This window comes from Asterias rubens, chromosome 19 (genome assembly GCF_902459465.1).
Source record: "Asterias rubens chromosome 19, eAstRub1.3, whole genome shotgun sequence".
In the NCBI taxonomy this organism is placed as follows: domain Eukaryota; kingdom Metazoa; phylum Echinodermata; class Asteroidea; order Forcipulatida; family Asteriidae; genus Asterias; species Asterias rubens.
In genome coordinates this window covers 982,607-1,008,328 of record NC_047080.1, presented here as the reverse complement: position 1 = coordinate 1,008,328, position 25,722 = coordinate 982,607, and the positions used below count along the sequence as shown (strand labels likewise).

At 38.5% G+C, this 25,722-nt stretch overlaps 2 protein-coding genes across 2 annotated transcripts; both read left to right on the top strand.

Annotated features, from left to right (window-relative positions):
- The first annotated feature begins 12 nt into the window (after positions 1–12).
- Positions 13–4,181, top strand: LOC117303298. Its single transcript, XM_033787464.1, has 3 exons — positions 13–1,184; positions 2,027–2,216; positions 2,957–4,181. The coding sequence occupies exons 1-3, from the start codon at positions 408–410 to the stop codon at positions 3,787–3,789; spliced, it is 1,800 nt and encodes a 599-aa protein (XP_033643355.1). The 5' UTR covers positions 13–407; the 3' UTR covers positions 3,790–4,181.
- A 2,501-nt stretch (positions 4,182–6,682) lies between these two features.
- Positions 6,683–25,315, top strand: LOC117303216 (aspartate--tRNA ligase, mitochondrial-like). Its single transcript, XM_033787358.1, has 16 exons — positions 6,683–6,931; positions 7,821–7,990; positions 8,635–8,727; positions 9,527–9,625; positions 11,530–11,653; positions 12,102–12,220; positions 13,405–13,509; positions 14,016–14,156; positions 15,773–15,811; positions 16,410–16,511; positions 18,008–18,223; positions 19,197–19,251; positions 19,721–19,887; positions 21,313–21,423; positions 22,077–22,152; positions 23,798–25,315. Exons 1-16 carry the CDS (start codon positions 6,826–6,828, stop codon positions 23,959–23,961), a joined length of 1,887 nt encoding a protein of 628 aa, XP_033643249.1. The 5' UTR covers positions 6,683–6,825; the 3' UTR covers positions 23,962–25,315.
- The last annotated feature ends 407 nt before the right edge of the window (positions 25,316–25,722 follow it).

Sequence of the window (25,722 nt, the reverse complement as noted above, 5' to 3'; positions counted from 1 at the left end):
CGCATCACTTTCACAACATTTTTTAATAATACAATAATCAGGGTATTAATTTTCAAAATAGTTGTTAAAATACAACGAGTAAGTTTATTAAAAAGAACAGCCTCGGCATTATTGCGTGGGGGATTTTCTACTGTAAACAAACTGACGCTTGTTTGTCTTTGAAATAATGAACAAGTAGATGGTGGAACAGGGTCATAATGGAGGAGTAAGCGTTTCGTTACGGACATGAACTGTTCGTTTAAAACGATTATGCTTTTCACCCTTGTGATGTGCACGTACATGTCCGGGCTTGTCCTGTTTCTTTTTTTCAGTGGAATTTTGTTCTGATGTATTCTAATCATCATTTCATACAAAAGTCAGCTATCATAAACATCTGACAAGTCGATTATTGTCAAGAAAATAACAATATGGAAAGCTTTCTGTCATCTGAAGAGCAGGTGGGCAACGATGATCCCGTTCTCCCACCCCAAATTCAAACTTTCGTGTTCCTCGATCTTGAAACAACTTGTCTTGAGGCCCTGGACAGACCGAAAATTATTGAAGTTTGTATGATAGCCATCCATCGGAATTCGCTGAGTTCTTCGACTTCATCCGGATCAGACAACACCCCAAAGCTACCGCGAGTTCAAGATAAACTGACGTTATGTGTCAACCCCAACAAGGCAGTTTCTCATGTGTCATATGAAATGACAGGATTGGACAATTACAACTTAGTTGAAGAGTCCAAACGGAAGATATTTGATGCCGATTTAGCGAAGATGCTGCAACTCTTCCTTGCCCGTCAAGATGCACCAGTTTGTCTTGTTGCTCACAACGGGAACAAATTTGACTTTAAACTGCTACGGACTGAATTGGATAAAGTTGGAGAGCGCTTCTCTGGTGATGTATTGTGTGTGGATTCGCGGGAAGCTTTTACCCAAATTGACAAAGTGAACAACCAAGCGAGCAGTCCTGGGAAGAGCGTTGCGTTGGGGAAGATTTACCAGCGGTTTTACGGCCTGCCTTTTCCTGATGCACACAATGCCGAGTCAGATGTCATCGCACTGATCAAGATAATAATGAACAACTCTAAAGTTTTAATAGAATGGATGGACAGAAACAGAGTTCACTTCAACCAGGTGGAGCCATATTATTCACCATTTAATTCACCAAGTAGACCTAAGAAGAAACCAAGAATGGATCTTTAATTTCGTAAAGATGAAACGAGGAGATCTGGGACAACTTCATCTGTCATAGCATCATTGACCGAGGACACCATTCGAGATAGACTTGATTTCAAGTCTGAGATCGCGGTTATATTCATCTTCATCGGCCACGACTCAATGACGATTATTTACGGTCATATTGGGTGATTTGGGTGGTTAAAATAAGAAGTAAACAGAGCATTAGTATTAATAAGTACAATAAGTTATTGTGACTTGTTTTAAGTTTGGTCCGGTTGGACGCTCATTCAGAAGGAAGACTTATCATCTGACCATCTGACAATGGACAACCTGAAATAAATGAAGTTTTGTTTTCGTTTTGCAAAAGTTATAATATCATGATCAAAATAAGCAACAGGACTGGTATGCAATTTTTTTTTTTTAATGTTTTGTATGTTTCAATGTTTGCATTTTGTCAAAATGAACTTTACCTTTTAATTTGATTAGTGAGCTTTCTAAAGACTGAGACAAATAATCACTGTTATAACAGTACTTAGATTTTGTTTACATCTCATAACTCCATGTAATTTTTAAACTATAGTCAGATCATGCTGAGCATCACGATTCTAAACAAAACAAAATTATGGTTATGATACTTTTGTTTCATACAATGTGATCTAGTTTCTCAAACTATTTCAATTTTACTATGCCATAGGCTGTGTAATTTTAATAAACACCGTAAAAAAATAATAAAACGTACGGTAGGCCCCTACTGGAAACGCCTGGAAACTCTCTTGACTCCACTTCCTCCCTAGTCCGTTCATCGCACGGGGGACCGCCGGTGTGTTTCTGAAAGAGCCCTCTTTTGAATCCTCCTCCTAAAGTTTTCCGGAGGCCTGAGAAACATCGTCCATCCGGAGCAGATTTCCACGGACACCGATGGCGGGGAATTCTGTTCGCCGGAGATTCGATCCCACTGGGCGTACAGTGGCGGCCTGGCACGGCGGGGGAGTCCACCAAAAGCTTGCCTTTATCTTTGCGGAGAAGACGCCCCTTCCGCCTTGGATCGGTCGAGTTGGTCTTTGAAAAGCGTTTTGTGACCGTTTGTTATAAAATGCATTTGGTTAGAAAGATGATTTAAAAGTAGTATACAATGATCTACACAAATATGCCTCGAAATTGCGTGGTTTTCTTTTTACCTCGTCCAAGAACACGATCGGCCATTTATGGGAGTCAAAATTTTGACTCCCATAAAATATGGCCGACGGTGATAGTTCGTGACGTAAAAAGAAAACCGTGCAATTTTTAGTGATACTTGTGTGGATCATTATATTCTACTTTTAAAACATCTTTCTAACCGTATACATTTCATAACAAACGGTTTCAAACGCTTTTTATAGACCAACTCGTCCGATCCAAGGCAACGTGTTCCTTTAACAAAAAACGCGTTGTGCCATGAAAACCATGGCTCTGTGTGGCACTTAAAACATGGTTTTAAAGCAATTAACAGTTAGGCACACAAGGTCTGCCTGGCAAGGCAAGATAGTCCACCACAAGCGTGCCTTATCTTTTCGGAGAAGACGCCCGTTCCCTCTGCTTTGATGTTTGGGTCCACACAAAGGTCAAGTTTGTCCATATACACGATAAGCTTGGGCGATATCACGATATTAGCAAAAAATCGCATTACCATTTCTCCCCCCAAAAATGGAAAACCCAAATTATTTCGCAACGTGTATTATTCTCTTATTCGTTGAAAGGTGGAATGTTCCATTCAACTCGGGTTTGCCTCGTTGAATACTATAACATTGTAGCTTAACTCATAACATTCGCACAGCTACGTGTCGCCACCAATCACTGGGGCGTACTTATACAGCGCGCCTCACGGTGTCTGTACTTCATTGTTAACAGTGTTGCAGACCGAGACACTTGTCAGATTCAAGTCACTTTCAAGTATCTAACTGTAACTTTTGAGAGTAATTTTCCAATCTCCACTATACCGAAGATGGCATCGACTTTTGTTTTTCTTGACTTGGAGACCACTGGGCTCGGCGATGACTGCAAAATTACGGAGATGTGCCTGTGTGCCGTGAGTCGGGCCGCACTCGTGAATGGACCCATCACTACCCATCCACGATTCCCGCGTGTCATTGACAAACTGATCCTGTGTTTCGACCCGGCGAGGGAACTGAGCTCATTTGCCGAGAGTTTAACAGGGTTGACACGTCAGTTACTCGTTCGTAATAAGCGGGGTGTTTTCTCCAGAGATGTAGCTGATTTTTTGAAGAGCTTTTTGAGGATGCAGGCACAACCCGTTTGTTTGGTCGCTCATAATGGAAACCGGTTTGACTTTGGTATAATAGCCCAGCATTTCAGAGATGTTGGGGTTGAGTTGCCTGCCGAGATGGGCCTTCGTTGCTTCGACACCATGCAAGCATTCAAGGCGCTCAAACTCAAGCCTGCTACGGTGAATTTCAAGCTTGGTACACTTTACAAAAAATACGTTGGTGGAGAAGTCGAAAACGCACATACTGCCGAAGGAGATTGTCTGTGCATGCTTGAACTCGTCTACAACACGGCTGAAGAGGTTATACCTTGGGCTGACCGCAACGCTGAGGTTTATGACCATTGTTATCTAAATGGCAACTAGCTGCTTCGACAACAACGATCGAAATCTGGTTTGCCGAAATTTGAACAAACTTCGAGTATCGCGTCAAACAACTTAAATACATTATTTACTAAACCCGACCAGCCAGGCTTCCCTTACGATCAACTCTAGAGCATCCTTCTTCCAGACTGTCTTCCAGGCCGTTAACTCAGTTTGCGAAACGAATTCAACGTGGTATAAGAGCAGGATAATGATCACTTAGACAGTGCACTCATCAACATACCCTACTATTATTGTAATTTACCACTAAAAAGTACAAGTGACCAATATCAGGACTGTTAAGGGCCCAATTTTTTCTTTATTGATAAAAAACAGGATTACCAACCAAATTTCCATGTGTTGCATATTGCTTGTTAACGTACTCGGGTATTCAGTTGTTGTTTGCTTATCCTGAAAATCACATGGAATTTTGGTTGGTAATACTGTTTTTATCAAGGCAAAAATTTCACGCTAAGCAAATTTTTGTGCTTAGCAGCTCTATGAAATTGGGCCCAGATGTAGATGATCATAAAAGTGACAGGTTTTTGCTTTGCGATCACTTTAAGACTATCACTTTTTGAATGTAGCATTACCCTAAAGACAAGCCCATAGTTTTCTGTGATGGAAATATTGTGTTTTAGATGACTTTCTGAGGTCTCGAAATCAAATTCAAATAATTATTTTAGTGGAAAATCACCTTTTTCCCCGAAAATTTCGTTACTTCAGAGGAGGGAGCCGTTTCTCAATGTTTTATAGTATCAACAGCTCTCCATTGCTTGTTACCAAGTAAGTTTTTATGCTAACAAATATTTTGAGTAGCATTACCAATAGTTCACATTATAAAGTATACTGCTATGTGAACACTTCTCATTTTGAAGATAGCGTATAGAGTGTAGCTCAATACAAACAACAACTTTTGCTTTGTGATAATTTGTAGTAAAGCATTTTGTATACCTTTCTTGTAACAAATTTGTTTTCTTTAAATGTAATCATATTGTAGGCATGCATGATTGAAACAAGTGCGCATAATTACGTAGCTGTCAAACTTTGGACAATCATGGCATTTGAAATACGAATTGTGTATACTTCTTCATAGTACACCAATTTAGTCTATGTTATGTTATGTTATGTTACGGCTAAAACAATAGTTTAAAAAAATAATGCAGTTAGTAAGAAACACAATCATGAAAGAATTAACAAAAAAATATATTAAAAAAAGATTCTTTTTAAATCGATTTTTACAAGTTATTTTGTGCATTTATAAAGGCTAACAAAGACAAAAATGGCAATCTACGTGATTTATATGCTATAATGTATAGGCACTTCAAGCCAAGGCTTTTCGTTTTTTGGGGCAAAAGAAAATCAGATCATTGAACATTATAGTTTTAGCAACCTGCACCTAACGCAGCGGTTTTATTGCTGACAATGGGGATTCCCCATATGAGAAATAACAAACGGATTGCTGACATATGGAAATTACCCTAATTTCTATGAGAAATATCCAAGTTTGTAATCAGGTGGTTTCCAACAAACAGCCTTTCAACTAAAGTATCATCGTGTAACCTTCAATTGAACTTTGACAATAGACGACCCTCTTTTCTGAAAAATATTGATTTACCACCTCCCTTTAGAATTGGATACCCACGACGCAAACTATAAAATCAACTGAGGGGCGACGACGGTGGCACCTACACACAAGGAAGACACCTGGGCCCAATTTCATGGCTCTGCTTACCGCCGAATTCTGCGCTTACGATCACGATTCCCCGCTTACGTGCAAGCGCCGAATTTCTGCGCTAGCCTGGTAAGCGTAGAATGCCTAGGAACGTGGAGTACGCACGCGCAGAAGCCCAAATTCGCCGCTAACCCGTGAAATACGCTTGCCGTAAGCACAGAATTCCCTGCTTCCGTAAGCGCCGATTCTGTCCTTACAGTAGCAGAGCCATGAAATTGGGCCCTGCTGAGTAATAGTATAGAAATATAGGGAGACACTTTTCGTGCCCAGTAATAGTTTGCAATAAGTTCAGTAGTATGTTTGTGACAATAACTCGGCATGGTTGTTGAACTAAACTAGTCCTATAGGTAAAGTAAACACGTATGGCTCGTTCCAAGCAAGGACGAGTTTAGGACGAGTAACTCGTCCTAACTCGAGATGACATCTCTTTGTGAAATCCACCCCTGCCGGACCGACAAGTCACACAACCCAGAAGAAGTTGCTCCGCCGCCATCGGGAGGAGGGTTACGTTATGGCAACTAGGCTCATTCCTAAAGTTTCCCATGATGACCCCCCCCCCCCCTAGCAAACAAAACAAGAACAAGATCTGTGAGAGGATGATGACCAAGCCAAGCCGGTTTAAAAAAAAATTTTAAGGTAACAAAACACTACCCTTTACCTCTCTGATGCTTCTTAATAAACGCTTACCTTTTGTTCACATAAATCAAACTAATAGTTCCAAAATTGACATATAATTGGTGCAATCCGGCCAATATTTTAGGCACTTACTCTTCGTTTGTGCATGTTTTATTGTTATTGTTGATTTTTTTTTATTGGCAATGGAAATTGGCTCCCCATTGGGTGGCGCTATTTACACTTAACAGTGGGCACCTTCGTCCCTTCGTCTCTCACGGTCTTGCCTAGACTTGAATCAAGTCCCAATTTCTTGAGAGTCGAGCCCCGTCTTTTGGGGTCCTGTGTTTGCTAGTTGGCCCTGTAAGCAAGCGCTTATAGGGAGGGACCTCTCGCATGTTAACGCGACTTGAATTAAGTCTAAGTCGTGCGCGCCCAGCCCACCACCCCCCACCCCTCACAAAAAAAAAAAAAAAAGAATATTTAGTCTGGCACCTGCTATATTTTGCAAGTATATTTAGTTATACATGGTTGGGAACAAGACGAAACATGCGTAGTTTTTGGCATGGAAAGCAGACGACAATTTTTACCAAAAAGCAGAAGTGGTCAAAAAATAAGAAGCACACACAGAGGCGGGAGAAAGTTAGAATTGTTGCATTGTACCGTTTTTGTCAAATTCGTAGTCAACCACAATGCTAAAATTGTGCAGTGGCTGCCAAAGACTCGTTCGTCAACAGCTCCGTCATGTGAGACGCAGTTTGCACGCCGGAGGGACGGTTCTCAACGTAGAAAATAAAGGTAATGTTTTGACTTTGTTACTGTGTTTTTTTTGACACACAACATTACGAAAAAACGACCATACCACAAGTGCAGTGCAGATACTTTGTTGGTGTTTTTCAAGGAACAAGATGACTTCTTCTTTCAATTTAATTAATTAAAGCTGTGACTAAATTAAATAGTATCAATTATAATTTATTTACCCTTTACTTTGTCTTTGTAAAGTTAGAATAAGATGAATATAATTAGGCCCTATAAAGAGATTTTTAGTTCAGTTCATAAAATCAAGTCAGTTTTTTTGAAAACTTGCCCAAATTTAGCTCCGCTTGTGTGGCCAAGGATAGCTGAATCCTTAAGGATTCAGACAAGGATAGCTGAATCCTTAAAGGATTCAGCTATCCTTGGCCACACAAGTGGGGCAAACCAAATTGAGCTTTTCAATTTCAAGGATAACTCCAACTTTCCCCTTTATAAGTGCTGCTTGACTGCTTCATAATAAGTGAAGATTACCGCACTGCTTAGAACTGTCAATGTGGTCACGGTCATGCCTGTCTGTGCACACACTTCCTGAACGCTTCAATAACATTCTTTTTCAGGTTGGTAAGAGTTGAATTGAACTTTGTAAGAAACTTTGTAAGGAACTAAATACATAGCATTGTTCTGCATGAATCAAAATATCAATTCTTAATACTTCAAATTGAGTCTTTTTATCATTAATAAACAATTATTAATGATTGTATTAATCTGCAGAAAGGAGACTTGTTTGAAATGTCTTAATTTTTTGAAGTAGAAGAACCTAGTCATGCTAGTTGTGATGATCGACGTAACCCTCCACCCACCCCCAGTCAGAGACCGTCGGGAGGGTTGATCATCAAAACTAAAGATAACAGTTGATTCAAATTGATTTCAGATCCAAGCAGCTTTTCATGGAGGACACACTCCTGTGGTGAGCTGTCTACGGCACAGGTTGGACAAGGTGTGACGCTGTGCGGCTGGATTCAGCACAAGCGCTATGACTTCATGCTCACTCTCAGAGATGCTTATGGAGTCACTCAGGTGGTACTTCCAGAAGTAAAAAAGGTAAAAATGCAAGAAAGGATGCACATATATGCACTATGTCTAGCACCAATCAGCAATCTTGTCTTCAGCAATCAGCACCTTCGGTTCCCTAAGTTTTGTTATGATAGCTCTTTTGTGTCCGATCTGCACTCCACCAAAAATCAAGCACCCTTGGCTTAACGTTCTCACTAAAGGATCCTGCCAAGTTATCAACATAAACGTAAAGGGCTTTCAATTTGTTTGCTTGTTTGTTAGTTTGTTTGTTTAGGTGAACTCGGCATAAACACCAAGATGGCGACAGCCAATCGAGATCATCATTAATACAAACAATGGTTTAATATCTCTGATTATGAATTGCCCAAATCAGAGGAAATTGTTAGTCAGTAACTAGAAAACAATACTTGTTCTAGTCATTGTGAAGTCAGCGCATGCGGTTTAGGGTGGTAGGATTTGAACCTCAACCTTGTGATTGCATGTCATGCAGTCTAACCACTTGACTATAGTGACCACCATTTTTGATAATTAGATTACTTTTCCCCCAAGTCCCATTTGCAAATTATATAACAATGCTTTTGAACCTTGACTCCTTCAAGATATTGTTTACCTTCTTTTCTTTGTACTTATTAGTACGGATCCCTAATTCTCTTGTTGTGTCCATTTCTCAGGGGACAGGAGAATCTTTAGAAGGGATTCATTTGGAATCAGTTATCATGGTAACAGGAAAAGTGCAACAGAGGCCCGATGGCTTAGCCAATATGGTAAGTTTCAATGCACATTGCACGGCTACATGTACGCCTAGCTATATGTATCTCCCAGCACACAGGATAAGGGGTGTCATGGCCGAGCGGATAAGAGCACCAAATTCAAGCTCTGATGATTCTGTATCCCGGTCATGACACTTGTGTCCTTGAGCAAGACACTTAACTATTATTGCGTCTCTCCACCCAGGGGTAAACGGGTACCTGATTGATTTAGCCAAGTAACCCATTTTTGCACAAGGCTGTATGCTCCCCAAGGAGCTGAGATGGTTTAAAAGAATGATTTAAGGCCCAGTGACCCGGGACGGATTTCACAAAGGTAGTCCTAACTGAGGACTAGTCCTAGGCAATGCTAAGAGATAGGACTGGTCCTAAGTTAGGACCAGTAACTCATCCTAACTTAGGACCAGTCCTGTCTCTTAGCATTGCCTAGGACTAGTCCTAAGTTATGACTACCTTTGTGAATACCACCCCAGGGGTAATAATTTGAAGCGCTTTGGGACACCCTTTGGGTGTGAAAAAGCACTATATAAAAAATTAACGTTATTATTATTATTAAGCCAAAAGAGCAACCTCCTATTTGACATCTATGTGAGGGTGCCCTAGCCCTAATCCAGTGATAATGAAGGTCTACTTTGATGTCTCTCAGCTTGAGTCACACGGCAAACGGTGGTTACCTTATTTCTGGTTTTAAAGTCGTCATTAGCAATTACACATCAACTTGCTGTTTGTGTACTGCTGAGTGGGAAGCTATTACATTTGAACAGATGCTTTGTTTTTTTGTTTTGTTTTATTTCAGAAAATGTCCACAGGTGAGATTGAAGTGGTTGCCAGTGAAGTCAAGGTGCTGAATGCTAGTAAAGAAAAACTTCCAATCCAGATACATGATTTCCAACAGGTAAATCAAAAACAGTTTGAAAGAGTTATTTTCCCTAACAAAGTAACAAATGAACAAGAACAACAATCGGTGGATAATATACAAATATTGACTGCTTTGAGGGAGTCTTAGTTTTAACCATAGCACGAGTAAGGGCAGTCAATATTTGTTTTATAACACTTCAAAAACTATTTATCATTCTGGTACACGGATTCTTCGTACGGGCGGTTTAGATACACAGATTCACAATTGATTGGGATCGTGGTGGGTAAAAAGAGGTCTGGCCACGCCGTGTGATTGTTGTCGGACTGTCACGAGGCACACAATGCACTATCACACGACCACTGTTTCTAGTAAAACTAAGACATATCATGTGACGCACTCTAAACCAATGAAAAGGCAGAATATTTGTAAGGGTGTTATAATACAGTATTTGCCGTAACAAGAAACTAACCTTTTTAAAAGTCCAACACATGAGTCCAAAAGACACACAAAGGAAGCAATTCATTTCTTGGTTTCGTCCCAATTTATTAGAAAACAACTTCACTTCACAACTCGCCGATTGGGCTGATCGTTAAAGTTGATCGTTTAATTGAACAACAGTTCGGGTCCTGGTCTTGACACTTGCATCGTTAAGCAAGACATGACCATTTTTGCTTTAGCATTTGGATGGGCTGTAAAGCATAGGTCTCGTATGTTGTCTAAAGCATGTAAAAGAGCTCAGTTACATAGGTGTTTCTGGCAGTGGATGCTGAATGCCCTGCGGCCTCTTGAAAACTATTAGAAGATGATACACATACATCTCTATGCTTAAAACCTGATGAGAAACAAAAAATGAGAATTTTGATAGGACACTTTTGAGTGTGATACAGTGCTACATAAGAACCCATTTTGATAGGACCCTTTTGAGTGTGATACAGTGCTACATAAGAACCCATTTTGATAGGACCCTTTTGAGTGTGATACAGTGCTACATAAGAACCCATTTTGATAGGACCCTTTTGAGTGTGATACAGTGCTACATAAGAACCCATTTTGATAGGACCCTTTTGAGTGTGATACAGTGCTACATAAGAACCCATTTTGATAGGACCCTTTTGAGTGTGATACAGTGCTACATAAGAACCCATTTTGATAGGACCCTTTTGAGTGTGATACAGTGCTACATAAGAACCCATTTTGATAGGACCCTTTTGAGTGTGATACAGTGCTACATAAGAACCCATTTTGATAGGACCCTTTTGAGTGTGATACAGTGCTACATAAGAACCCATTTTGATAGGACCCTTTTGAGTGTGATACAGTGCAACATAAGAACCCATTTTGTTAGGACCCTTTTGAGTGTGATGCAGTGCTACATAAGAACCCATTTTGTTAGGACCCTTTTGAGTGTGATACAGTGCTACATAAGAACCCATTTTGATAGGACCCTTTTGAGTGTGATACAGTGCTACATAAGAACCCATTTTGATAGGACCCTTTTGAGTGTGATACAGTGCTACATAAGAACCCATTTTGTTAGGACCCTTTTGAGTGTGATACAGTGCTACATAAGAACCCATTTTGATAGGACCCTTTTGAGTGTGATACAGTGCTACATAAGAACCCATTTTGATAGGACCCTTTTGAGTGTGATACAGTGCTACATAAGAACCCAGTTTTATTGGTGTTATTACTCCAGGGCCCAATTTCATAGAGTTGCTTAAAAAGCACAAAAAGTAGCTAAGCATAACAAAATTATGCTTACCAGAATAAGGTTACCAGCCAAACTACAATATCACAAGTGGAATTTGAGACTGGTATCCTGCTCATATCTGCTTAGGAGATTTTGTTAAGCTTAAGCAGCTTTGTGAAATGAGGCTCATCACATAACCAGAATGCTTATTTTATTTCTTTTTTTTCTTCGCATGATCACTTACTAACAGGTGAAGGAGTCAGTACGGATGCAGTTCAGATATCTGGACCTCAGGAGCACCCGAATGCAGCATAATCTAAGAGTTCGTTCCTCTATGATCATGAGAATGAGGGAGTTCCTTTGTAATCAACATGGTAAAACAACTTCTCATAGTAATCCATTTAATGAATATCATTACTTTTGACCCCTTATATTACATTCTTTAAAGACAGGGTATATTTTTTGTAATTGAATACCAGTATCCTCACTTGGTGTATCCCATTCCCAACATATGCATTAAATAACAAACCTGTCAAAATTATTGCTAAATTATTCATCGAAGTTGCAAGAAAATAATGGTAAAAAAAACACCTGTGTTAAAATTGACTTTTTTCAGATGCCCGAGAACAGCTTCATACCCAAAGTATTTCTTAGATTCCAATTTCTTTGTGTAAAAAAAAGTGTTTTTTTTCCTATTTGGGCAAGTGAATTGTTATCGAATCCATCTCCAAATTTCCAGCGCAGATTTGTTTTCTGTCTAAAGCATTTATCAGTGGTTGGTGTGTTTTGTTACAATTAATAAAAAACTTCTTTTCTTTGTAGATTTTGTGGATGTGGAAACACCTTCCTTATTCAGAAAAACACCTGGAGGTGCTAAAGAATTTCTGGTACCGACCCATCAACCTGGGAAATTCTACACTTTACCACAAAGTCCCCAGCAGGTTTGTATTTTCTTGAATGGGAGATATTGAACTCTAGGTGGCAGCAGACTTGCCAGATAATATTAAATTGGTTACATAGGGCAAATTCGATCAGCAACTATTTGTCAACCACCAGTCAATGTTCCATGATTACTTTTGCATGAAATACATCCTGGGTACCAGGCAAAATCACCCAATGGTCAACAATAGTCAACTATACGCCTCTCTTAATATTTATGCATGACGTCGTAATTCTTACCCAAAATAAGGCTATGGGCGCATGTCCCTCATCACTTGCAGTAGCTGCGCCCTTCGCCATGGTTTGGATTAGCATTGTGACGTACCTCATGCATAATTAGAACTTGATTGACCTTGCTCTCAGTTGGGGAGGTAGTGCTTTCTGCTCTATCAGCCATGCTTCTGATGGAAGATACCCAAGCCGTTATCTGTATGGACTGTAAAGGAGGTAACCCTGTTTAAGCTCCAGGAGTAGGTGGCAGCAGCCCATGAACAAATAATTGATTGTAACCAACACCTTGAGGTGGCCTTTACAGGCCTTGTGTGTTTGGCAAAAAAAACAACAACAAAAAAGTTCTGAGGTGTGCACTTAATTATTAGAACAATGGACTTACATGGTAAGTTTGCTGCCACCTAGTGTCCCCAAAAGTCCCCCTTTGGTGTCCCTTGTTTGAGATTTCAAAACAATTATTTTGTTTAAATTAATGTTCTGCAGAATTTTTGCAGAGGTGCTATCTGATCCTCTGTTTATCATGTTGGCTTGGGTTGTTTGGGTCCAATGCTACTGTTTGAAATGAGCACAAACAATGCAATACCCCCTCCCATTTTTTTAAAGTAAATAAATAAATAAACAAAACATATATATTAAATATTAATATCTGGCAGTTTTTGGCTTTATCTTGTTATTCAGTTTGTTTATGTAAAGAAAATAATTTAACTTAAAGGAGCTGTGTCACCGTGATCAACGCCGGTTGTTCATGCTCCTACGCAGCCACACTGCAGACGCATATCCCTATCTGTATCATAAAATATAATGAGCTTGTGTGGGTGTGGAGTAACAGCTCATAATTCCAAGGGCAGGAACGGTCCTGCTTTGATCCTGTCAACACAGCCCCTTTAACACAATTTTTAGTATGAGCAAACTTAGTTTTGTCTTTTTGTTTTTTCTTCGTCGATGATCTGAGCAGTTCAAACAGTTACTGATGGTGGGTGGCATAGACCGTTATTTCCAAATTGCTCGTTGCTATAGAGATGAGGGCAGCAGACCAGACAGACAACCAGAGTTTACGCAGGTAAGCACTGATGATAATAATTTACATACTTCGGTCAGGGGCACAGTGCATTCATGAAATGCTCTTCGTTCAGACACTCAAAATACACAAACTTTTACAAGTAGTTTAGATTTTGCTGGCTATGGTTAATGTCTGTGTGCTAAAAAATGCACCTGGTGGTGGGTTCCATTTCCTTACAAGGTACTTGTGGACAATTTCACAGAATCACAGAATCTGGAATCTGCACTCTGATGTTCACTGTTGAGAAAAAAAGTTATCTATCGGTCAGTGAAAAACTAAATGTTTTGTTTATATTTATCAAAACATTGGATGATGAGTGCAGAATCAATAAATTGAAATGATCCTTTCCACATTTTCCTCTTAAAATTTGATCCTACTGTTTTTATGACCTTTTTTGTTAATGTTGCTCCCACCCCTGTTAAAAAAAACTACAATTTTCAGAATTGATTAATTGGCCTGCAATCCCTGACTAAGTAGTATAACGCCATTTCCTGTTAATTTTGCAGGTGGACATTGAAATGTCTTTTGTAAATAAAGAAGGAATCTACTCCATGATAGAGCAGCTTCTAGAACATGCATGGCCTCAAGAAAAACCCAAGTTGAACCCACCTTTCCCAAGGATAAGCTACTCTCAGGCTATGGATGAGGTAAGCCATGCTTATAAGTATACTCCTCGCATTTTAAGGGAGCACATTGCCTTGAAATATATCATAAATTTGTTGTATGGAATTACTCCTTTACCTTGTTAGACATTTTTCATGCACAAAAACACCTACTGTGTGTTGTTATTAGTGAGAAGTAATAAACAAAAAGAAATTTGCCTCTTTCAATACACCTAACAATGTTATATGAAAAGGTTTGCGGTAACACCGTGTAATGACTTTCTCTAAATGTTGGTTTCAACTCGAAATTTTGATCAGTATGCTCTGATTGTCTTCTGGAACTGTCCAGTTGTAACCAACGGTTCTTTTCAGAACCACCCCAACTCATTTAGGAATAGTCATTATATGGTGTTACCGCAAACCTTTCCATATTGTATTTCCTCCATGCCAAGTTTCAAATCCTACTTAACAGTGTTGTAGCTATACGCATGCCTGTTGATGTTTTAGCTTACGCGCAAAGTCGCGCATGCTAATAACCCAAAATGCAATTATATGCTCAAAGAAAAATCTGTCAGTAAGCCTGAAACCCAGCTGTGAAGCATCCCAAGAGTCCTATACTGATCAATATAGGACTCCTATGTTAAATTTGTTTGTGTTGGAACAGTATGTACATGGCAAATTTAAGTATGACACCAGTGCACTTTATCAATGAAGTGAAAATGATCTTTGGAAACAGTATACAAAAAGACCGTATGTCAGCATGTGGCGTGTCATGGCCGAGTGGTTAAGAGCACCGGATTCAAGCTCTGGTGTTTGATCAGCAGAGCATGGGTTCGCGTCCCGGTCGTGACACTTGCTCATAAAATTGGGGAGGTAGTGCTTTCTGCTCTACCAGCCAGGCATTGGATTAATGATACCAAGCCTTCATCCGTATGGACTGTGAAAGGGGTAACCCTGTTTCAGCCCTAGGAGTAGGTGGCAACGGCCTCTGGAAAAAAAATTATTGTAGCCCACACCTTGAAGTGGCCTTTAGGCCTTGTGTGTCTGACGACTTGCCTAAAAAAAAATTCTACAAAAATTAGCATTGTCTGACCCGAGCTATGTCAGCTTTCCTTGGGTCAACTTTCCTTTTCTGAAAATTAGCTGGTTACACTGAGACAGTGATGCCACAAAGTCCTTAAGAGAATTGGTTCAATAAGTGGGGTGGGGGTGAGTGAGGAGGGTCTGCCACTATCTTCAAAAGTACAGCAGGTACATGGAAAAGGCTGTGGTTACAGCTTTTTGGAAATCCTTGTTTAATTTCCATGAAAATATGAATCAATTCTTAACATAATATGATTGAAAACTCAGAAGGGTTTTAGGTTTCAAGGAGGATTATACCCCCTGTAATCAGCCCGAGGACAGAAAAGTGCATTTCTCTGTTTATTAGGTAAGAAGAACTTAGTAGAAGCATAGTTTTTCAACAAAATTTGACCCTAGTTTGTGGTTGGTTGGTTCCAAGTAATCCCCTGGCACTGTTCCCTTGATAATAAAAAAAAAATCAATAAAATAATAACACATGAATACTTCTCCCTTACAAAAAAAAAACAGTCTTGACTGATCTCTTTCATCTTTAAAATCAATAAAATGTCATATCGATTCCCCCCATGTTTTCCCCCTAGTATGGATCTGACAAACCTGATACAAGATTCGAGTTCAAGGTGAGATATTTTTTGTTCATAGTCACTTATTTATTACTTTATTTTGCAGGCCGAGAATTTCATTGAAGGTCTTGTTGGCCCAGCGTCTCTGTTGCTTCTGGTTCTGTACTTGGTGCCCCTTCAAAAGTTTCCCATAGACTTAAAGTGCCCTTTGCAAAACCAAAATGGCCTTGCCCTTTCAAAGTTGAAATTCCACCCTAATAAAGGTGGTTTGTTCAGTCAATGCTCTGTTAAAATAAAACTTTAAAAGTTCCCCCAGAAGTGCCCTTGGCAAAATTGAAAATAAAGAGTAAGGTTTTTCCCTGATTGTAGACCACCCCAATACCAAAAGCCGTCCTCATTCAGGAGTATATTGAAAAAAGTCTCCCAAGGTTCACCTGTCTCAAATTGAACAAGAATTTTTTTTGTCCCTCTGTTGTTTGCAGGTGATTTACTTTTTAATCACTTTGTTCAATGATCAGAAACTGGTTTTCAGGAGTCTCTTATTTTTGGAAATTTGTATCTCATATTTTGATTGTGTTTGGTCTTTTTAACTGCAATTTTTGATGCACATTTTATGTAGAATTGTTTTACTTTTATTCATTTATATTTTATTAAGATAAAAGATGTGACTGGAATTTTGAAGGGCAGTGGATCTTCAATATTCAACTCGGATGATGAAGACTTCACTGTTAGAGCAATCAACTGTAAAGGTGCAATGGTATGTTCTTAGTACATATAATTTACATTTTTTATTTTATGACTATAAGATTACTTTTCCACTGACTTTTTGAACATATTTTGTTGGCTCATTTGAAATAACATTGCCCTCTCTAAAAAAAACTTAAATGTTTTTTTCAGCTGAAGTCTGTTTTTGCTATCTTGCTTAAAAGTTCAGCTTATCTGCAGATAAAGTCAGACATTTGTATTTGAATTAAGGCACACATAGAATTGCGAAACATAATCTCTTCCTTTTTCAGGTAAACCACCTAGCTAACTAAATTGACATCTGTAGACGGCGGCGTGTCAGAGTTGTTCCTTTCCAGGAAAAAGTTGGGAACTCATTAAATCATCCCTGGGCAAAAATTACATCCTGAGTGTTGACTGATAACAGATTGCATTTTTGAACATGTGGAAATCGTATTCAGTTTTCATTCACTGTCCATATCAATCATATGCTGATGTGTGTAACCTACTTTTGATTTACTCCCAAGAGATTTTGATACAAGGGGTTTTAAATTTTTTATAATACTTAAGTCTTATATAAAACATCATATTTGGCTCCCCAAAATCAGGCACTTAATTTAACCCAAAATTAAATTTAACAATTCCCAGTCAGTTTGCCTAGTAGTTTATTAAAAATCAGATTAATGTTACGCAGAATTTTAAGTGAAAAGATGAAGTACTTGGCCCCACTTAGTATAGTATTCGATAATTGACACAAGTATAAGTTAAAGGCAGTGGACACTATTGGTAATTACTCAAAATAATTAGTGCCATAAAACCGTTCTTGGTGACAAGTTATTGGGAGAGGTTGATGGTATAAAACATTGTGAGAAACGGCTCCCTCTGAAGTGCCATAGTTTTCGAGAAAGAACTAATTTTCCATAAATTTGATTTCGAGACCTCAGAGGTCTCGAAATCAACCATCTAAACCCACACAATATCATGTGACAAGGGTGTTTTTTTCTTTCATTGTTATCTCGCAACTTCGATGACCGATTGAGCTCAAATTTTCACAGGTTAGTTATTTTATGCATATGTTGAGATACACCAACTGTGAAGGCTAGTCTTTGACAATTACCAATAGTGTCCACTATCTTTAAAGGAGTATTACATAACTGGTTTTGCTAACAAAACAGTTGCTGGCAGTGTAATCACTTTATGTTATCCACCATATACATAAACTGACAAACCTGTAGAAGTTTGAGATCAATTGGCCATGTGGGTCACAAGAAAATAGTTAAAAAAATGATTACACATTTTGCATGACATTGATGCAAACAAAAATATGAATAAAACGCCCACTGAGCGATAATCTCCAAAAGGCAAAGTTATATGTTTCTCATCAAATATGACATTTCAGGCAGATATATTTATAGGGATGTTTCCTACTATCATCATCATGAGACCGTGTAAGTTTGATGTAAATCTGCGATTTTGTTTTCTTACCAATTCTGTAATGTTCCTTTAACACAAATATTTTATTTAAATCAGGATCACCTTAAAAGCAAGGATTATGAACATCTCCAGAGCGAAGCCAAGAAGAGATCCCAACATGGTGTCCTAATAGTGCAGGTCAGAGATGACCTCACTTGGAAATTACCGATTGCAAAACACCTCCCTGAGACTGTTCGGCAAGAAATGGCTCAAAGCTTGGAGGTTTCTCAGGGAGACATGTTGCTTGTGGCTGCAGGGCCTAATAATAGCATGGTATGACATTTTTTTTAAATCCAGTACTGGGCAGGGCTGTAATATGCTCTAAGTTTTAATCAGTAATATTTTAGGATTTATGTGGGAGGGATAACAAAGTGATGAAGATATACTAGTTTGCAGATGCAAAGGATTGGAATTTTATCTATGAAAGAGCAAGGCATCTTTTGCAAAGGGTACTTCCATTGGGAAAAATTCAAACTCTGTGGGAATCTTTTAAAGGGGGACCAAGGCTTTGGCCTCCATGTAATTCCAGGCCAAGTTATACAGCGATCTCGTCTTGCAAGAAATAATCGTTTGAAGAGCAACACAAGATCAGGTCTGATACTTCACAGAGGCAATGAAGGCGATAGTCTCCTTTGCCCCTGGCCATTGCTTTGGTGCCCTTGAAATGCACCAGTAGAAATGTACATTTTCCTCATAGGGTGGCCCTTCATGGAGAAAATGCCTTGGTGCCCTTGCCCTTTCAGAAAGGAAGCATACAGGCCTGCAAGATAAGTCTCAGATTGATAATTTGTACTGCCTATCCTGAAGATACATGACCATGCTGGTATTAATGTCTTGCAACTTAATAAGGAAGCAAGTCAATGGACGCTCTTTTACAAAAGGCATAGCACATCTTCACAAGATGTTACACCAATATCTATTTAATATTAATAATAATAATAATAATAATAATAATAATAATAATAATAATAATAATAATAATAATAATAATAATAATAATAATAATAATAATGGTGGCTTCTTATATAGCGCACATATCCGTCCCTCAGTGACGCTCCTGGCGCTCTACATGCAGTATTTCCTGCAAGATGTCCGTCCAATCCTTAGATATGTAATGTTAGGGGCGAGTACGATATGTATGCAGGGGTTGATGGGTGGGACAACTTTGCCAGGTGCAGAGGTGACTGGTATTCTATTAGCCAATGTTTTGTCTTAAAACACAATCCCCTTTTCTTTGTCAAAACAGTGTCAGTTGCTGGGGCAGCTTCGCCTCACAGTTGCTAATCTACTTGAAAACAAAGGTAAATATTTAATGACTTGTTTAAATTATTCTGCTTTATCTCATCTTAGAAAACAGTCCGTATCTTAGATGAAAAATCCATAATTTGAATACAAAATCTGGGAAACATTTCATGCATGAAATGTTTTCTCAGGTAGTAAGTTGTTGAATCTTTTCTCTAGAACCAAATTCCTTAGAAGGGAATAATTTCTCAAAATGTTACAACATTATCAATAGCTGAGGTGATTCTCACTTAGTAAGTTTTCATGGTCATAAATTTTTGGATTAATCACCAAATGTATACCCTGCCTTTACCGGGCCTTGAAATTTGCTCTATGGTAAGGGGCACTTCTATGGGGAAAATGTAAGTTTGTATTGGAACCTTGCAAAGGGCACCATAGCAAAAGCTACCACTGTTGTGGGTACCAGGGGTTATTTTACCAGAACCCTGCTTGATACTTTCAAGGTTGGAAATGTTTTTCTGATTTCAGGTGTCCAGATTAGAGATCCAGATAATAACTATAACTTTCTATGGGTGGAAGACTTCCCGTTGTTTTTGCCTAGCGAGGACAGGATAGGGGAGCTGGAGTCCACGCATCATCCATTTACTGCTCCTGTGGCTGAACACACCCCTCTTATTTACTCCGCCCCTCAAAAGGTAAATGTTTTTGTGCTCTTTTTAATGTTTTCTGTCACAACTTGTTGCCTGTGTGTTTATACATTTGATATTTCATTATTTTTTGTAATTTAGTAATATTTTTAATGACTATTTTGTAAACTTTACATTTCGGCTTTTAGCTGCTGTATGCAGTGTTTTAATAAACCATGAATAATAATAATTATAATAAATACTCCCCACACTTGCATCTATCAATATGAAAGGGTTATTAATCTTTAAAGGCACCTTTGGTAAGTGTCAAAATCCCAGCATATGCATAAAATAACAAATCTGTAAAAATGTTGACTCGTCAATATCGCCGGAGAATAATGAGCGAACAACCATCCTTGTTGTACCAGTTTTCATGATACATAATTTTGTTTATGTGAGTTTGCCCCAAACCAGGCTAAAAGCAACTATTTAGAGGCTACAAGAAGAAAGCGTTTATGATTAAAATAATTCAGGGGAGCTGAAGGTAGGAATTGATATTCCTATTAAAACTAGGTTCTAGAATATGCTAGGGTCATGGGAATGGAATCTCACCCAAGTAGCCACTTGGCTTTTCTGTCCCATGCAGTACCAGACTTTAAAACACTGAGTATACAGTCAGTGCTTATCTCTAATTAGGGTGAAGGTCAAAACCTTAGGGTGTTTTTCTTCCCAGGTGCAGCCAGGCATGTTATTCTTCCTACTTAAGTCTGTTTCCCGATTTTTTTGCCCACAGAAAAATCAGAAAAATTGTGATTGAATAGCCTGTGAACAACTCGGACACTAAAAGTATGTCGCTTCTAAGTAGAGAGGATGCTACACGTGGATGTGTTAGTTCGCAGGATATGACCAAATATATTGACTTTGATATTCTTTGACCCAATTTATATTAAACTTCTTGTCATTCGTCATATGAGCCGCTGCCTTAATGTAACTCGGTATGAAGCTTGGTCCCCAGGGTTGATAGTGGTTGGAAAATGGGCGATTAATTCTGAGAATTCAAGAAAACAAATACTCCCATTCCCATGTGAGCCGACTTCTCACTAATTTTTGAAAGCAGAAACCGTTATATTTGTACTTTGGGCTCGTAATATTACTTACAACTATTTTGAACAGTGTTTGTGTCAGTTAGATGAGATAAAATTTTATTTTTGCTTTAGCTGTGTAAATCACAGATACTTTTAAAGTAGTAATAACAAATAAAAAAAGTATTTGTAAGGCGCCAAAATTTACCAAATTAAAGTGCTCAAGGCGCACAAGAGTGAACCTCACACAGTAAAGAAAAGAGGTAAAATCAGACAAAGAAAAATTACAGATATACTATATTAAACAAGCTTGTTTCAAATTTATCTGTTACATAATGTTGTTTATTTGTTTATATTGAAACTGATTATTCCTGCTTCATAATTGTTTTCACTCTATTTGATGTTATCTAAGGTCCAAGGACAACATTATGATCTTGTGTTGAATGGAGCTGAGATCGGGGGTGGTTCAATCCGAATACATGATGCAAAGCTGCAAGAGTATGTTCTACAGGAAGTTCTGAAGGTACTGGCCAAGATTCTTGCCAGCAGCGGGCCCTGGGGGCATGTGTCCCCACATTTTTTAAGTGCCCCTCCCCCCTAGCCAGGTGCCCCACATGAATAAAAAAAGAACAAGAAAAGAGGAAAGCGATAGGAAATGCGGCCACAAAGTGCCAAAGGAGCAAGGTGGCCCCAAGGTGGCCCCCCTGCATCTTTCCCCTTCGGAAATAAAAGCATGCCCCCCCCTCCTATTTTCAGAGCCCATTAATTTGTTTATTGTTAATTCTCTATTTGTTCAGCGCCTTGATCTAGTGCCTTGGATATGTGCGCTTTATAAGAACTCTGTATTATTATTATTATTATTTTTATTTTTATTAATATTATTATTATTTTGTCTCCTTGTGTTATGGGAATCCCACAAATTGTTGAGACAGTTTTAAGAGTAATTTCTGTACGAGAGGAAATGGGTGTGTTAAAGTATTGAAATTATGTTATGGTTTTTACACATTGTCCAAGCCCCTTGATTGCTACTGTAATGTGCCAAAATGTTGTTTTAATGTGTAACACCCAAAACCACACTGTATTACCACTGAAAGGATATGCCCCGGAGATACAAGCTATAGTCATTCATGTCATTCAGAAAAATTAAGTGTTTTTTTTATTGATTTATTTTTACAGGAGGATTCAAGTTGTCTGAGTCATCTTCTAGATGCTTTAGAATCAGGATGCCCACCTCATGGCGGTATTGCATTGGGTGAGTCTACTCTTAAAAAATAACCCCTAGCTCTATCCTGTTGGTGTTCCATTAAGTCTGGATGACTAGTGACATTTACTACTCGACTAGTAGCATAGTAGATAGTCATAACTTTGACACTAGTCGTGACTAAATTTAACTCCAAAGATGCATTGCGGCATCTTGTCTGCCGAATACACACAAATAGTAAAATTCATGCTGAAAGGATTGAAGGTTTGTGAATGACATTGCTGTGATAAGTCAAGAGCGACACAATTGGTTCACCAAGCAGGAAGTTTAGACTATTTTTGTGGTTGTCAAGGCGGCATGATTAACCAATAGTTTTAAAACGGTAGTCAGGACTTTGACACTAGATGCACTAGTCGCCCAGGCTTAGTGTTTCATGCACTCATCCCAACCCTCCCCCGTTTTAGTGCTAGTTTTCCATGCATGTTTTTTTTTCATTAGTTTTCACTGTAACCATTTGAATGTGCTGTGGATAAGTGTGGATAGTGTCTTTTCAATCAATATTGATTAAATAAAAAAATTAAAAACATTGGTAATAAGTGAACAAAATATACACCGTAAATTTAAAATAAGTTCACAGATATGGGTAGTTTCGAACACCGCAGTAAATGGCGTGCGGTGCTCAACACTTGACCGCCCGGTGCGCGTCGGATTGGTCTATAGCTCCATCTAAAACTGCTAGGGTTTGCTGAACCATGGAAATGCCATGACTTCAACATCACTTTGGATCATAGTTTCCCACATTCTTGTTGGCAATAACCCTCCCCCTGGGCTTATAAATTTACAGCATTATTCCACTTTGGTATTTTCCATTTTTCTGTTGCCAAACATGAAAACAGAAATAAATTTTCCATTATTTCATAACTATGATTGTTTACCCAAGTGTCATATGATATGCCTTCTTGTAATGTTTTGCAGCATGACCTAACATTTTTACTACATGGCAAAATTTACCAGTGGGGATGATTCGTAAGAGTGGGATCTGGGGTTTTCCTGTGTGACATTGTCAAATACTGGTATACAAACTGCAGTGTTATGGATGTAAATCCTGGATGGATCCTTGTGTGCTTTCAGTTTCTATCCAATGGCATACATCATGGGACTATTGTCTAATACACAAATTGTCTCAATTGGAAGGGTTGTTGGTTGTTGCATCAGTGTTGTTTGGGGTCAACAAATGTTTGGATGTCTTAATATTGGAACCATAAATGTTGGTAGGAAAGGATCTCATTTCTTCATTGCACATTAAATTTGACCACAACAAGACACTATTACTTCCTGACCTGTTAATTGGCAGCATAACACCGACCTGATTGCGTGTAGATTTTGCTGTATCACTACATGTGGGCTTCTGGTATTGTACCAACTGATAATGGGATATCCCCCATAGTGAAATGCTGTGTGTTTTGTTTTCGTATTTTTGTTTGTTTTGTTTTTTTTTGTTGAAAATCTGATGAGAGCTTGACTGCTGCTGGAATTGTTATTGACTGTGTGTATGAGGATTTTGGATTGGAACTTTGCAAGATGAATGTGACTTTTAATGGAAGTCCTGCCTTGTCTGTAACATTGTCATAGCATGCTCAGTATGAAAAAGTTTCTGTAAAAATCCTAAATTCCAAAATGTGTTAAATTTTTTCAGGTCTTGATCGTCTCATATCCATCATTTGTGGGGAACCGTCTATTCGTGATGTCATCGCATTTCCTAAAACGGTCGAGGGTAATGATCTAATGAGTGGGGCACCCTCAAGAGTTGAGGATGCAGATTTGGCTAGGTACCACTTGAAAGTTGGTAACCCCAAGTAGGAAGTAAATATTGGAGGGTGTAACAAGGGGGTTACACAACAGGGGTGGATTTAACAAAGAGTCTTAAAAGACTCTCCAGTAAGGAAGAGTTAAACTTAGGACTAGCCTTAAGATTTTAATAACTCCTAGGACAAAGTACTACATTTAAGTTAGGACTATCTTTGTGAAATTGACCCCAGTCCTTTAGGGGAAAAACAAGACAGATCCTATTTACTGTGCCAATAGGCAGCAAAAGTCCTTGTTCCTATATTATGGCCCAAAGGCATTCGAACCCGGACCAGGTGGTCTGGGGTTTGAACCCGGACCAGGTGTTCGTGGTGTCATGCCCGGACTGGGTAGTCATGGTGTCATGCCCGGACTGGGTAGTCATGGTGTTAAACTCAGAAAGGGTGGTCTGAGTGTCAGACAGTCATTCTCCGGTCTTTCTTATTTTAGAATAGGGTGTGTGAGGTTTTGTAGAGGGTGAGATTCACATAATCCCATGAGGTAACCTTTCCTGTATTACATCACTCTATGACTCTTTCACAATACAAACCAGCCTATATAAGGTGTCGCAAAAGTCAGGTCAAAATAATAATAATTAATTGCAATGTCATCCTGTCCTTTCGCAATTTTAATTTCAAATAAAGTTTTACTTTTGCGGTAAGGCCTCAAAATTGAGGAAGTAATTTACACTTAAAGGGAAATTAACATAGAAAAGTTTAATCATTTGTACCCAATAGATGAGGTAAAATATACTATTATTATTCTGATCACATTTACAAGTAGAAGTGGTATAGTCTTTATAAGTCTTAAGAAATCAATTACTGTAACACAAAAAAATAACAACAAACTTAATGATATGATAAAGAAAACAACAAACATTGCTTGTCACAACAAACTTTTTACAGCTGAAGAAAATATGTACTTTTGGTTGAATATACATCTAATCATGGTTTATCTTGGCTTTACAAATTGTTTAGGACTAACCGCTGTAGAAGAATAATTACTGTTGGCCTACGACAGCTTTGCTTAGCGATCATATACTCAAAATATACTCGGATGTATATATTTCAACCAGAATTAAAGGGTATAAAATTACTAAGTCAGAACTTACCTTTAATTACTTTCTAAGATGTTTTTGTAATGATGTCAGTATTGTCAGTTGATTGACATATCTTGTCTAGATTCCATGTTGCCAGGACCTTGACATGTAGGCCAGTTGGAAAGGGAACAATCTAGAAGACATTTGTTAATTTACCAATGTTCTTCTCAGAGCCACCACTACTCTTAAAAAGATTGATACATGGTGACGTCACCACAAACTTCACTTACTTTATACTGAGAGTTAAAACGTTTAAATAAAACAATACTATAGTTGTTTTTTGTATGTCTGTGTTAATACTTTTTGTTTTTGTTTGTTGTCTTTTTCTTTTCTTGTATTTATAAGTTAGCCTGGTAAGTCTCTCGGCAAGTGCCAACAGAAGAACGCGATTAACTCAAGCACCTGAAACATTTGTGGTGTGTTGAAAACTTGTCAAGTTCATGAAAGGTTAAAAGGGAATTAAGTCGGTATTGGTTCCTTTTGAAAACATTACTCTGGCCTGAAAGACAAGAGTTTTGTGCGCTAATCCACTTACATTTAAACTTGCTTTAACTGTAAATTTATTTAAAGGCTGTGGACACTACCGGTTATTACTCAGAATAATTATTGGCATAAAATCTTACTTGGTGACGAGTATAATGGGGAGAGGTTGATGGTATAAAACACTGTGTGAAACG